Source organism: Haliotis rubra, unplaced genomic scaffold (genome assembly GCF_003918875.1).
Source record: "Haliotis rubra isolate DU_JTF1 unplaced genomic scaffold, ASM391887v1 Scf102, whole genome shotgun sequence".
Taxonomy (NCBI): Eukaryota; Metazoa; Mollusca; class Gastropoda; order Lepetellida; family Haliotidae; genus Haliotis; species Haliotis rubra.
Window position 1 is genome coordinate 1,479,967 of NW_025764915.1, and position 14,435 is coordinate 1,494,401.

The 14,435-nt window shown below is 38.0% G+C and overlaps 1 protein-coding gene across 7 annotated transcripts in view; it reads right to left on the bottom strand.

Moving 5' to 3' along the window:
• Positions 1-609: 609 nt before the first annotated feature.
• LOC124270307 (ras-related protein Rab-3) overlaps positions 610-14,435 on the bottom strand; it is a 72,063-nt gene continuing 58,237 nt past the window's right edge. For 5 of the 7 annotated variants that reach the window (XM_046705396.1, XM_046705352.1, XM_046705375.1 and 2 more), the window contains exons 3-5: positions 10,698-10,816; positions 7,631-7,755; positions 610-4,269 (exon numbers count right to left, since the gene is read on the bottom strand). In XM_046705396.1, the coding sequence (XP_046561352.1) occupies positions 4,079-4,269; positions 7,631-7,755; positions 10,698-10,816 (435 nt within the window). In that variant the 3' untranslated portion in view covers positions 610-4,078. Of the gene's footprint in view, positions 4,270-7,630; positions 7,756-7,794; positions 7,920-8,465; positions 8,591-10,697; positions 10,817-14,435 lie in introns of all 7 variants that reach the window. The other 2 variants (XM_046705367.1, XM_046705360.1) reach the window with 2 other exon arrangements.

Below are 14,435 nucleotides of genomic sequence, written 5' to 3' on the forward strand. Positions count from 1 at the left end.
TATTCCTAGTTAGGAAATGGCTGTGATGTTGTCATACCTGTCTCTCACCCTTAAACATTGTATTGTCTTTATATAATATTAGACTGGCTTGAACAAAATACATACAATTTCATAGTCATGACTGTATCAAGCATCTTAACTTGATAACCAGAGATTATTCAAGGAGAGATCTTAGTTCTAAGAGTTTGTTTTGTGTACTTGAATTTGACAACCTGCTACTTATTCCAAGTGAAATCTAATCATGAAGAATATTGTAGTCAATTTTATAGTATGGATGTGATAAACAGCAGTACGCCCACTTCAAGGACTAGTTAGAGAGACATTAAATTCACTGGTAGAACTTTCAGCCATCTCTTAATGTCAGTGTTACCATATGGAATTCCTATATACCTGTAGATGTTCCTGGTGTGAAAGTCCTTGACTGCCTATGTCTGTCGTAGAGTTGACTGACAGGACCGTGGTCAGGCTCGGTGACTTGGTTGACAGCATGTCATTGGCGCCTAATGGTGTGGCATAGCACATGTCAACTACATACCTCCAGTATTACTGACTGCAACTCTCAACGACAATAAAATGTTCTTGTCAGTTAAAGACAACATTAACAATAGGTGATGTTAATGACTTTATTTGTACTTGCAGCTATAACTGACAGTGGACAGTTGCTACTGTGGAGTTACTAGACTAGCTTCATCAGAGAGAGACCAACAGATGATACAAGATGAAGACTGTGATGCTGTGGGGGAGGGCATCCACGGAGTGACTGGTCAACTAGTCCCCCAAGGTCCCCCTCCACAGGATCCTGTCCAGTGTAGCCATCACATCACCCATCATACCCAGAGGATCACATGTGTTCCTAGGAACGCCAAGCATGATGGTTATGTAGGTATAATATGAGAGAATATGCTTAAAATGTTGAGTTATTCATGCCAGTAAGTGGAAGTGTTTAAACTTTCCTATGTTCACATGGAAGTCTGGGTATCTATCTGCTTAATATCTTCGAACTTTTTTTTACGAGTCTTGGACATTCAACATTAATCATGTGAAAAACATTTTCAAGCTAGATTCTTGAACTGTAAACCAATTGAAACAAACCAGAACCACATTTTTTCCATATCAGATGTTCACTGTTCAATCGCTATGACAACACTGGGTGATGTGACGCTGTAGGTGTTGAATACATGATGCAATGAGCCTGCAATGCCAACATGCAGTGGCTACTGTAGATCGAGGGCATTATTGCTGGCAATGACTGAAGGAGAGCTAGACAAGTCTAGAGTGGTTCTTGTATCATACACATGTACAGAAATCATCATGATACTACAGAGGACAAATAAAAGTCTACAGATTTTAACAATTAACAAGAAAATCACAGCATATATGTTTGTCTCTCACAAAAAGCTTATTATTACAAGGGTAAAACAAGTATTATGATTGTAGGGAATCCACATGTACATCAACCAACTGTTAGACTCCAGTACTGCATGCCGAGAAGAACCTAACACTGAGCAGAGATACATAGCTAACTCAACACAGCAGGAGATTGCACATGTTGGGGGCTGTCAAGCTCCTTGAGATATTAAGTCAGAATGATTGCACATCAAAGTGATTGTTTAATACACAAATCTTACACTTAACAACCATTCCACATAAAGTGACAAAACAGCAAAACTGTAGTAGATTTTCTTTCTTTGATAAAATGTGCATACTTCCTCCATCACAACGAAATTAGCCTTAAAAGTGTATGTGTATTAATAAGATTTAAAGGTTCAATAGTATTGCTGCATTTTGAATCCAAGGATTCTGTGGTTTCAAGTTGGTTGTGTATACCTTTGATAGATCTGTTAAAACTTCGGCCAAATGAGTGTGTTGCTGCTTTGTCGCAAAATGTGGGAATTGTCATCACTACGCTGCCTACTCCTCGTAAACTAAACAGACAGGTAGACAGACTCATTCAGGCAGTGGGAAACACTGCACATCCAGCAACAATAAGCTACAGCTATGTACAGATAAAATGCTCTCAGAAACAACAGCCTACTCTCACACCAAGGCAACAGTTGCCATGAGATACAGTAGGCTGCCATGGTGACAGAGTTGGTAATGGCATGCTGCTGATGACTAGGTATATCAACAATGTGCTCTCCAACATTTCTAACAGATGTATATTCAAGTAACCTTTACAACAACAAGAGTTAATGTCTCACAAAGTTTCTACACTATACACAAATTTATCAAGACCGACTTAGAAACTGGGTGTTATGGTTAGTAATGCAATGAAAGGGAGAAGAGAGTTGTCATTTTAGTAAATTGTGATACTTGCGCCTCTGTCAACCAGGCTATAAAACTCTTACAGTTTAGAAACCTTAACAGAAATTATTGAAATGATAATTAGCATGAACCTCAATTTTTCCCCAGTTAACCATGATTCTCTTCGGGAAGTGAAGTTTCTGCTGTCACCATAATTATCATAACATCATTTCTGTATCAGAAACATGACAATTGTATTGGAACAGACATCATCTGAAGAGTGATAACATATTTTTAATTTACTGTATGCTGAAACATTGTCCCTAGCTAAATCTTACACCTGAGAAATCCTTACACACAACACTATGCAAGGTTTGGTTACCATGGCAACTCACCATTCATAACAACAAGGTGTTAACATGTGTAACCCTTCATGTTGCATATTACAGTTATACTCCAGATCATTGTGGCTGATAAATATCACATGTCAAGATATTCTACAATGAAAGTCATCCCATTTCACCGCAGATTACAGAAACCAGGAATGGAATGTCCGAGAACTGAGGGAATGTACAAACTGTTGATGAGAGACTGAGAATGTGCTCGACTGTTGAAACTAAAGACAGATGAGACAGAAGGAGATCATTCAATGTCATTCCATTTGTACGTTGATATTAAGAATCCTCCAGAGTAGAACAAAATGAACAAATAACAAAACTTCAAGTATTACCCAAACCAAATATAAATATTGGCAGATATGCCAAAGTAGAAATAAATATCTTCATTATAAACAAACTGGTAGATAAATCACATAAAAGTCATAATATAAATGTGGATTTCTATTTGCAGTACACTCTTCTAGATAACAATCGGCAAGAAAAACGGTACGGGATCATCCTGCCACACTAAAATTTGAGCCTGCTTTATATACATACAGCTAAATAGGAATTAGCAGAATGTGCTGTAATGCAAAAACATTTGAACGGATTACAACAGCATAAAAGCATGAAACAATGTTACGTTCACGCTATTTTGGCATGATGTTACATCCCTGACGTCGTCTTTCTTGCTGACCGTTCCTGAGATTCTACGCTAAATCAATCTAATATGGCCGCCACTCTGGCTACTTACAGACAAACTGATTACAAGTGATGTCATCATCATCACTGTTAATACTTGTTTGTCTGAACAGTGGGTGTGAGCTGGACTTGCCACAAGAATTCCCATTTTGTCTATACAATAGTTTCCTAACGACTAAGTATGAGCAATAAACACTCGGACAGTCCTGGTCAGAATACTTGGTCCCATATCCAGCTATGTTAACAATGAAAACAGAAGATGCCCTACTTGAGCTGTCTAAATACATGGAATTGCAGATATTAAAGTATTGATCAACAGACATTCTCTACAGGACTGAAGAGTACAAGTGAATATCTTCATTCCTCATTGCTGGACTTGTCTTAAATGACAGAGTGACCCAAGTATGTTAATTGTCGGGCAAGTTGGTTCGCTTACCAAATAACTGTATCAAAGGGGAAAATGTGAATATTAAGTCCCTACTCCCAATGAGTTCAAAATGGAATAGAAAGCATTAAACTGAAGTATGCCCAAACCAGGCATAAATCCTCAAAGGAGGTATAGATTTCCAACCATTCCTTGTATACAAAATCCAGGACAGTCTTGTCCTTTCACTCTGATTTAAATATCTCCCATAATAGTCACAGAATTTATAGAAAGATGAATGCATCAATCAGCAGTCTAAAACCACTACAAGCCAGATGTGAGACTTGAGTTATTCCCCTTGATACAACCATTTGTTGGTAGGTGTCGCTGATCAGCACTGGCAGCCACTGCCTTGTGGGTTTGGGTTCTCTGTCAGCCTGGTAGCCTTCGTCTGGCTGTTGGCGAGAGTGGGATCAGAATCGAGGCTCTCCGACATCTTGTCACAGATAATGTCAACCAGTCGCTCGAATACAGCTTTCACATTGATGTTTTCTTTTGCTGATGTCTCAAAAAATTCCAAACCTGAAACCAACAAGTAGTGTGACAGGAAAAGTGGTGAGTTACATGAAACAACACTTCCACAAGATGATGCACACTTACACTTTAATGATATGCCTTCCAAAAGAATTTTTGTCATACATTTTCAATGTCAATAATAGAACTGACATATTGCAGGCATCATAGATACCATCCACTTCTTGTATTGGAAATATAATAAATATTTTATGGAATGTTCTTCACAGGGTGAGAAAATGAGATGGAAAACAATCTCCAACAACGATCTAAGGCCAACAAGACATTGGAGAAAGTGAGGAAATGCCAAATAGCAATTTAGCTTAATAGTCCTTACATGACTGTTCATATTAACAACAGTCCTGTTGATCTGACCAATGCTGTGACACTCTTCACAACCATTTAAGAAACAGTGCTAGATGATGTTCAGTCATGAGGTATCACAGAGTTACAGACACATAATAACCTACATTGGAAACAAAACATGTCAAAATTACTGTCAAAAATGAGTATAATATAACCTGGCATCAAAATGTTACCATTTCAGTTAATCCCCAGCAATTTTACTCCCCCTCAAATTATCTGTCCCATCAATGAATTAACAATTCATATTCATAATGTACCATTTCCATAATAATATACAACAAAAACCCTGGAACAGAAGGAAATAAATGTTGAAACAATGCAGTATGTTGCATGGTGGGTAGAAATTACAGATCACAATAGTAACATGAGTAATGACAATAAGGTAGACACAACGTTAGTAGGATCAAGGGTTAGTGGAGCACAGGCAGCGACAAGGAACACTGGCACTGACAAGCAGATATATAGGCAACATGTAGTTGGTTAGTACTGTGCATAATCCATTACAGCAAAACATTAATAAAACATATTTGTTCTGTAGACGTCACTGTGTTGATGTCCACTCCTGGACAGTCTCTACCAGGCTGCTTCATAAAACAACCATATCTGTACATCCAATTCATGCTGCTACCACAACTGTTACCATCTTGGGAGGTGTGCAAAGCTTCACGCACACTTGTCAAATGTGACATATGAGAACAATGTATATACACCTGATGTAGTGTTTAGGCTGGCACTGTTCATAATCTTATATAAACTGGTCCCCATCCCTGAATAATTATATTACCCATAATGCATTACTCTGATTGGCTATCTCACACCCATTGAATTATGACTTATCTGCATTGAAGAAGTAATCTACCAAAGTTTTCTAACTTACAGAATGAATTCACTGAGGATGGACAGTCCATATCTCAATCTCAGTCACATGTTTCAAATAGTGAAACTGATCCATCAGTTAACTTGCCAACCAAATTTACTATCCTGAAGTTGTGTTGAGAAATAACATGAATCCATCATGAAAGATGAACCAAATATTTGTATTTACTCTAAGATCCTTTCCTATAAATCACTCCTTGTGGGAAAAAAACAACAGTTATCTTGTAGCCTTGTATCTAGAGACAGGGAGAGACAAGGAAGAGGCTAAGGTCTGACTGTGCTATGCCCTGAGTACTTTAGCCTTGTCTGTTATCCACTGTTAGCTTGAGTGTCGGGAACATATCACATATCATCCCACGTATATATCCACACACACAGAGCTAATTACATCCTAGCAAATACATAGTTCATGAAGAGAAGGGCCCTTGGTTACTAATCTACATACCGACTGCATACCACCAGCTTTGGAAATGCGGATCAGGAAACAGAATGAGAAAATGTTCATAATTGATGCTTGAAACAGAGTTGGGTAAACTCTCACGAGCCAACAACTGCCATTTGCCATTACTCTCCATTGAAAAAAGTCAAACAAATGACTATTGACACAGTTTTACTAACAATGCAGGTCCTTTGCATGAAGGGCTACACAGGATGCAATATGCTGTAAATCCTTCAATAATGCCTGCCTTTGATAAATGCTGTGATATGGACACTGATGGAAACCGATGCCTGCCTAAGATAAATGTCATTTATGGGACAATTTTGGGGGACAAGGAAATGGGTAAAAAAACCAACCCCACTTTTGATCTGTTCCTTTAACACTTAGGTTATTTCAAGATGATACAATAGGAACAAAACTGGAAAAAATTGATGCACAAGCCTCTCTGGGGGAAAACCTGCTCGACTTAAAACAAATATACAGAAACAACATAAACATAATGCCATTTAGTGAAGAATTTAGATTTGTTCTAATATAGTTATGAAGCAACTACAAGGGCAATAGAAAAAGATGCAGGCATGTCTCTAAATGCATTCATTCACCGGACTGACTGACTGAGTTTTGGTTTTACGCCACTTTCATAAATATTCCAGCAACATCATGGTAAGGGGACACCAGAAATGGGCTTCACACATTGTACCCATCATTCACTGGATGTCAGATTGTGACACTAACACATTATAAAGTAAGTTTGGGCAAGATTCACAGGGCCTTTTTCAGCATATCCAAAGGACTGATAATTTGTAAAGTTGTGAGATTAACAAATAACTATTAGAGTGAATGGCTGACCATTTTTTGAGTGTCATTTTTTTAATGCTTTGTGTAACTGCATTCTCAAGACAATTTCAAAACTTCATTCTGGATTGATCGGTTTCCATCAAATGTATGGCTTATGATTTTATCCACAAAACTGATTATGTTCTGTTGATGTAGAAGAGGGCATCTGTCGAGAGATGTTTATGATGTGATGACAGACAACATTCAGTACCTTGGCATTGGGTCCCATGTATCCCAAGAGGAAGTACTGGCCTTGTTTAGTGTTTAATATGCAGTGTAATACAAGCAGTGCTTGCATGGTGTCAATTATTTTAAGAAATGTTGCATGCCACAGTCAACAATATTTTCAATGGCCTGTAAATAACATCTCTGGTCCTGACTCACTATTGTCAGGCTGCCATGATCATAGCAGATCACAAAATGTGGCAATTAATAGTGTTCATTCACTCACTCACTTCCCAGTGGCTACAATATCAAACAATCAGGTGGGGAAGACATTATGACCATCCAATCTTCATCCCAATGAACAATCCAAACATTGGGTACAAATGTCAAGTATCTTAGCAATGTATATGTTACACTGTGTGCATAGCAGGAGACAAACACAAGGACATGCTTGTTTGGTGTGACTGAGAACAAACACTATATGATGAATCTAGACTAAAACACACACACACACAGCTTAGACTGAATATGGAACGTATAATTCCACAGAATTACTACAATATTGACACAGTGCAATCTTGCTAGACGAAGTACTCCACAAAACAAAGTGTCATGCCTTTAGGCATGGCTGACTGTAACATGGAGTGATGAAACGCTACAATATGCACAAGTCATGCTCTGAGGTACCTAATTGGTCTGCTAGCTGTTTTCCCCTCTCAGTTGAAACCACCCGTTCATCCTCCAAGTCACACTTGTTGCCAACTAAAACAACCTGAGCATTGTCCCAGGAATATGTCTTGATCTGGGTGCACCTGGAAGAAAGCAAGAAATGTGTCTGTGTTAAAACATACCTAGGTTATCTGCTAGCTGACGGCCTCTCTCCTCGGAGACAACACGCTGGTCCTCTTGGTCACATTTGTTACCAACTAAAATTACCTGACTGTTATCCCAAGAGTACATCTTGATTTGAGTACACCTGGAAAACGGGGGAGATACTGAGTTATGATGCCGTGCGGACACAGTGAGCAGTGTCTACATTGAGGCACCAGGACGGTACCTACCTCACCCAGAAGATCCACAAAGCAAGGAGGAAGCAACATCTCATGTACGATCAAATTCTTTGGGCACTTAGGAACTAGCAATCTTTCCATGTAGCCAACAGACACGATTAACCACAATGACATGACATTTACATTTCCGATGTCTTTCACAGGTTCACTGATCAACTTTGCCTCCTGGCTTGGAATGGGTGTTTTCTAATGTACTCCAGATGAGCATTAGCTTAACAACCTCTAGGACAAGTGGATTCAGAGTAGACAATATGATTGGTTCAGAATGTGATCAATGCCCTTGACCTTTGAGTTACAGAGATGATGCTTCAGGGTCTGGCTATATCTCAACATGACATTGCTGCACTTCCAAATGTCACATAAAGATACCAATGAAACAAAGGAAAGCAAACATAACAAAAACAGAACACAAACCAAAACCCAGCAGCCAGGCGATAGGAATGGAATCCTACCTAGGTCTTTGGATAAGTCCTCCCCTTCCTTACTATCGACAACACGGGACTCCTCAGCGTCACATTTGTTACCTACTAGTAATACACAAGCATTACTCCATGCGTGTGTCTTGATTTGTGTGCACCTGTGAATTGAGACAGACCGGGCATGCAGGAAACAGAAAGGAGAACTAAACATAGTGGAAGTATAGAGTCAGCTGAAGAAGTATCTATATCATTCACGCCTCACAATAACCCTCATCATTCAAATTGTTTGTGTTGATCACTTGCTGATCATTTATTCAGGTTATACATTAATATCAAAATCTTTCCACAAGCAGTGATTTGCTGGAATTCAAAGGTCAACTTCGACACCAGTTTACCAGTTTACTCTGGTGTGGTGTGGTGTGGTGTGTGGTGTATTGTGGTATGGTGTGGGGTATGGTGTGGTGTATTGTGTGGTGTGGTGAATGTGTGTATTTGTGCATTGTTTCAGAAACATTCAACCTAAATCAAACTAATCGAGTCTGGAACAAGCAAAACCTCTTCCAAACAGTTACGGGCATAATCTTTAAATTCCTAAAGGCATGACAGCATAGTTTGCGATAAAGAAGTTTCAATTTTCAAGCTTTCTGTTGACCCAAACATCTAACGTTTACTCTGCTGGTTTATTTCCATTCTGTTTCCTTCACAAAATGTACACAGCTGTGTAATCAGCTGTTTCATTCCAAAGTAATCATAGTGTTCTGAAACCCCTAACCAATCAATCACATTCTAATATTTCCAGTGTCATGATAGAATATCAGATTACCATTCACACTTACATTTGTGACCACACTTTTCAGCTCAGACATCCCAAACCAAAAGGAAAAATGAAATTGCCCTTTTGATATAATTATATGAAAAACATTCTTCAGCTGACAAGAATACGACGGAAACACAATAAAACAAAACAAAAATCTACAAGATCAAATGAATCATATAACTAGAAGAATATATGATGAAAGAGTAGCATGTATTATGACATCAATACAGATATTCTACAAACGACATCAGAATAAAAGACCAGCAGCAGTGTCACGTGGTCATGTTTTACTTGAGACTCACACTACCTTCACATGTATTCACAACACATATCACAGACTCCTGGTTCTTACATCTATTGTATTCACAATGGTAAACTTACTTCCAGGCAGATGATCATTTTATCAATATGTGACCAATATATTAAAAATACACCAATTCTCAGAATCCACATCTTGCCTCATAGCTTTAAACATCAAGCTTACATTACTTATGATAACTCCAGTATACCAACACGATCAAAATGTAAAATACTATATAGAAATTGATTGCTGTTCTGGCAAGAATGAGCACAATATTCAGACATGGAAATACTTTATTACTGATATGATTTTAATTAAGGCAATGGTCTCTATCTCTATTTTCAGATAATGGAAGCTATACAAGGTTTTCAGTTTGTATTCATCCTGATCTGTTGCTAGACACAGATGTTCCCTATGACAGAAGGCTGATGAACAGTCAGCCATACTATACTGCAAATGGTGATACATGTGCTTTGAAGCATGTGGGTTTACAACTTACCACAATAATTCTAGTTCAAGATTGTTTATTCAACAGCGAAAACAGCTCTCTGATAATATGCAAATCACACACACTGCCAGTTGTAGTTCTACTGACCATACAAAGACTGTTTAAATACAAACATGAGGGTTCAGTAGACTGTACTGAAATTCTTCCTTCGGGGACATTTTGCTTTGCATAAATATTTCCAATGCAGCAACACGATGATGATACAATGTCACCATATTTTCGTTGATAATCAAAAGAAGATTCATTTCATTTTTTTAATTGTTCAATCCTCAGGGTAATATCTCGGAAGTAGAGAGCTGTTGTAACGGTGTCCCCCAATGACCATTGGGAATCTGAGTACTGGTCTGACAATGTATGATATTGCACCACATAGATCAATTTCGGACGCTGGGAAGGCAATTATATAGTCTGATACAACACAGCCGCAAGATCACCACCTGCCTTATAGTCTGTATCAACATATTATCATAAAACTTCTGCATCTTAAAAATGCTCAACACATCTGAAGTAAGCTCTGCTGATAATTACCCTTATTTGCATTAAATCTTCAGATAATAATGTCAGACTCTAAGGCCAAAATGTTTTGTCACAAACTACATAAGTGTCATGACATTTATGTCATCAGTACTGAGTACTCACCAATCTTGTACTGCATTAAAGGACTCTTCATTGGTGACATCATACATGAGTATAAATCCCATAGCACCACGGTAATAAGCGGTTGTTATTGTTCTATATCTCTCCTGACCTGCTGTGTCCTGCAATACAAAACAAGTATGTTAAAAACAATTAAATGGCTATAAAACCTGGACTAGATTTGGCAGTATTTGGACAGTAGTCTGAAACTAAGTCAGTCTGGACAATCCGTCCATGCAGCTGGGATAAGATGACATACATCGACCAATCGACTAGCACTCTATCCTGTCAGTTGTTTCGTGATGACGATCAATAGTAACCTGCATCTTCTCCACATACAGGAAAGCGTAATATAGCTGCAACAATGCCTACTGTGACATCAAGAAACAGTCGGTTCAGTGATATTTATTACCAAACAATTGTTGAGTAGTTTCAGGGTTCAGTAAGATACATGGTTTGGGGAATGTATTTTTATATAATCTAACTGATAAATATAAATGCTTCAGAGATTTTAAGAATGTATTGTTTTATATAAACTAACAAGTAAACACCAATACTTCCGGCAGTTTTCCAATTTTCAGCACCACAGGTAGCTTGTGCCAACTTTGTGTAAAAACCTTACCACTTACATGCAGGGCAGCGAACTCAACAGTTCATGGCAGAAATGAATCTGTTCTCATTTGTAAATCATTCCCTTAGACCAACGACAAAAATCATGTGTCTTGTAGTACAGTGTGCAAAATTTACTTTGGTCCTGTGGTCCCTGGCTAGTAAAAAATCATCAGGACCACTAAATCATAAGGTTGCAGTGGTCTTGGTGGCCAGTGAATTTTGTATTGATAGTTAAGTAAATCTACAAATACTATTTTGGACCTGTTCAGTACAGACAGGACCACTAATTATTATTCACTCACTGGTCCTGTGACATAGGTGCAAGAGTGAAATATTTTGACTTCTTTCAGTGTCTTACGTGGAAAATAATGGTACAAAGTGGCTCATCATGGAAGCAAAATGTCTGAAAGGAAATAGCTGACAATGTCTTATACCTTGGATGGAGCAACTCAAACAAAAAAGATCTCATTTTCTGTTTCATATTACCAAACATTCAATCACCATATACATGACAACTAAAAACATGACAAATGATTTCACATAATCCATATCATCATTTCATAACCAAAGATAGAAAATGTGCAAGTAAAAAACGTTGACTCTCCAGAATAGTATCACCATTCTCAAACAACATGAGGTAATAATATATCATGACACTACTATTCAGAATCTGAAGTATATAGCCCTCACATTCATGGATATGAGACTCATGTTTTTATTCCAAAACTTGGTCAATGGTGGTTACAAATAATGTGTTTTTAGTTAATGCCAGGACAGAAAATTCCAGAAACATCACAACAACCTGTAAATGATCTGGACCAGAAAACAATTGATTAACCTTCGAAGTAATGCCCACCACATGATGAAGACCCAGACACTGAACCTGACCACCCAATACATCTTACTGTATGGTACTCCCACTCAAGCCAGCCTGTAACCCACGTGATGAAGACCACCACGTGATGAAGACCCAGACACTGAACCTGACCACCCAATACATCTTACTGTATGGTACTCCCACTCAAGCCAGCCTGTAACGCCACTAGGAGGGTGATCAATACCTGTCACTGACAGCACAGAAGAGCATATGCATAAATATACAGTTACACAACATAAATTGTGCTATGACAGCAGTTTTCTGAGAGCTATTTGACTGAAGGGTACTCAGGTGTGATTTGAAGAAGTTATGTCCATATGCTTTCAGCTCCTGCTCAAAGATGATTGTGGCTATTAGAAAATGTCTATTTAACCTTTTGATTACAAACTTAAAACATATGATGAAACATAATTTAGCTTCATCACAGTGATCTATCTGCAGAATTAAGAATGTGATATTGAGCTGATGCACTTAACATGGTGATCAGTGAAAATATTTTCACTGAATCCTTCAGTACCATGCAGTATCATCCCAGAATATTCATTTCATACTGCCTCCCTATCTTATACAAAACACAACCCAACACTGTTAATGAGATCCCCACCAGGATCAAGGAGAATCATTTACATCTCAATAGCACCACAAGAACACTTATATCAATCAATTATGTAACAAATACAATACGACTACATTTCCAGATAAATAACAAGGAGAAATGCAAGGAACATTCATCTGATCATCTGAGGCTGACTTCCATATAATCTGTGATATGCTTTATGTATGTACAAACACTAAGGCAACACGGATTGATTACCTAATTATCCCAATTTGTTTGCTTGCTTGATTGTTGCACCACGTTTAACAATGTGCCAGCTATATGATGTTGGTGTGTAAATTATCAGGTCTGGATCGGACTGTCCTGTGATTGATATCATACCCACACCATCAGGCTACAGTGACATGCAAAGTCTGTGAGTAGGACCACCTCATCACAGGTAGCTGGTGACCAAAGGTACCTCAAATCCCCTCTGGATGTACAGTATTATCAGAAGTGATTAATCTTAACACCAAATGGATCATAAAAATAGCATCCATATAAATTACCCCAAATGGTCTACACACACTACACACAACTGTCATATACTATTCACACTTTGCTAAGGATCACAAAAATTCTCAACTTTACTTAGACATAGATTTATGTATCCATTTAAAACTGGATAAATAATAATATGGTAACCCCTCATTCGACAAATAGTCACTTTAGGTTAAACTTATGCACTTGATACATGAGTAACCATAAAAATGGTTTTCATGACACCAATCAACCATTTTGCAAATCATGGAACGAGTCAATGGCAAATAAACAACACCTCCCAGTAGGGTAGCGTACCGATCCATCCAATTTCTGACTTCAGAGCAGTAAAATGCATTTGACGGATCGGCACTGTGATCTTAGCTATGAATTAGTTATCAAAACATTGGATCATACCAAAAAAAAGACGCAAGGGGTGTTGGATTGTTTGACTCTCTATACTTTTGTACTTTTCTACAGTATATATCTTTGCCTACTCATATGATACAATGAGAAATTGATGCATTAAATATGTTTGGACTCTCCATATTTTTTTTACTTTTGTACAAAATTGAAATTGATGCATTAAATAAAATGCATTCATAAGGAGAAATATATAGTTCGTGATGTTCAAACTTCTTGAGTAGTAATTTAGACTTGGTGCATAAACCTGGGAGTATAGTAATGTAAGGTATACAAAGTCTCACGGTAGAGATTAAAATTAGGAGTCTCTCTAATCTCAAATATCTTTGTTATAAAAATTGCTTAACACAAGGTAAGTTTTTCATTTTGGTTGGCTAGTGGTCCTACAAACTTAACAAAAAAAATAGGTGCTTTGTATAATATTCTGGTAGATACTTTTGTCTGCTCTCCTCATGCCTAAGACCTACAAGGAGGACATGGAACTCGTCTTCATCTGTGTTTCTACAGAACGGGCTGAGCGATGCTTCAGGGTCAGGGTTTTTAGCCCAATACAAGCCGACCCCTTAATTAATGAACTTAGACTCTCCCAGTGTGTTAACACAGTCTGAAATTCGACCGATTAGCACAGAACCACTCAAGCATGATTCGACGGATCAGCACTGCTGGCTGTTCAAAATTCGACGGATTAGGCCGTAACCCCCAATAGTAGGTATGGGATCCACAAGGTGTAATGACATACTGAAACATAGGATCC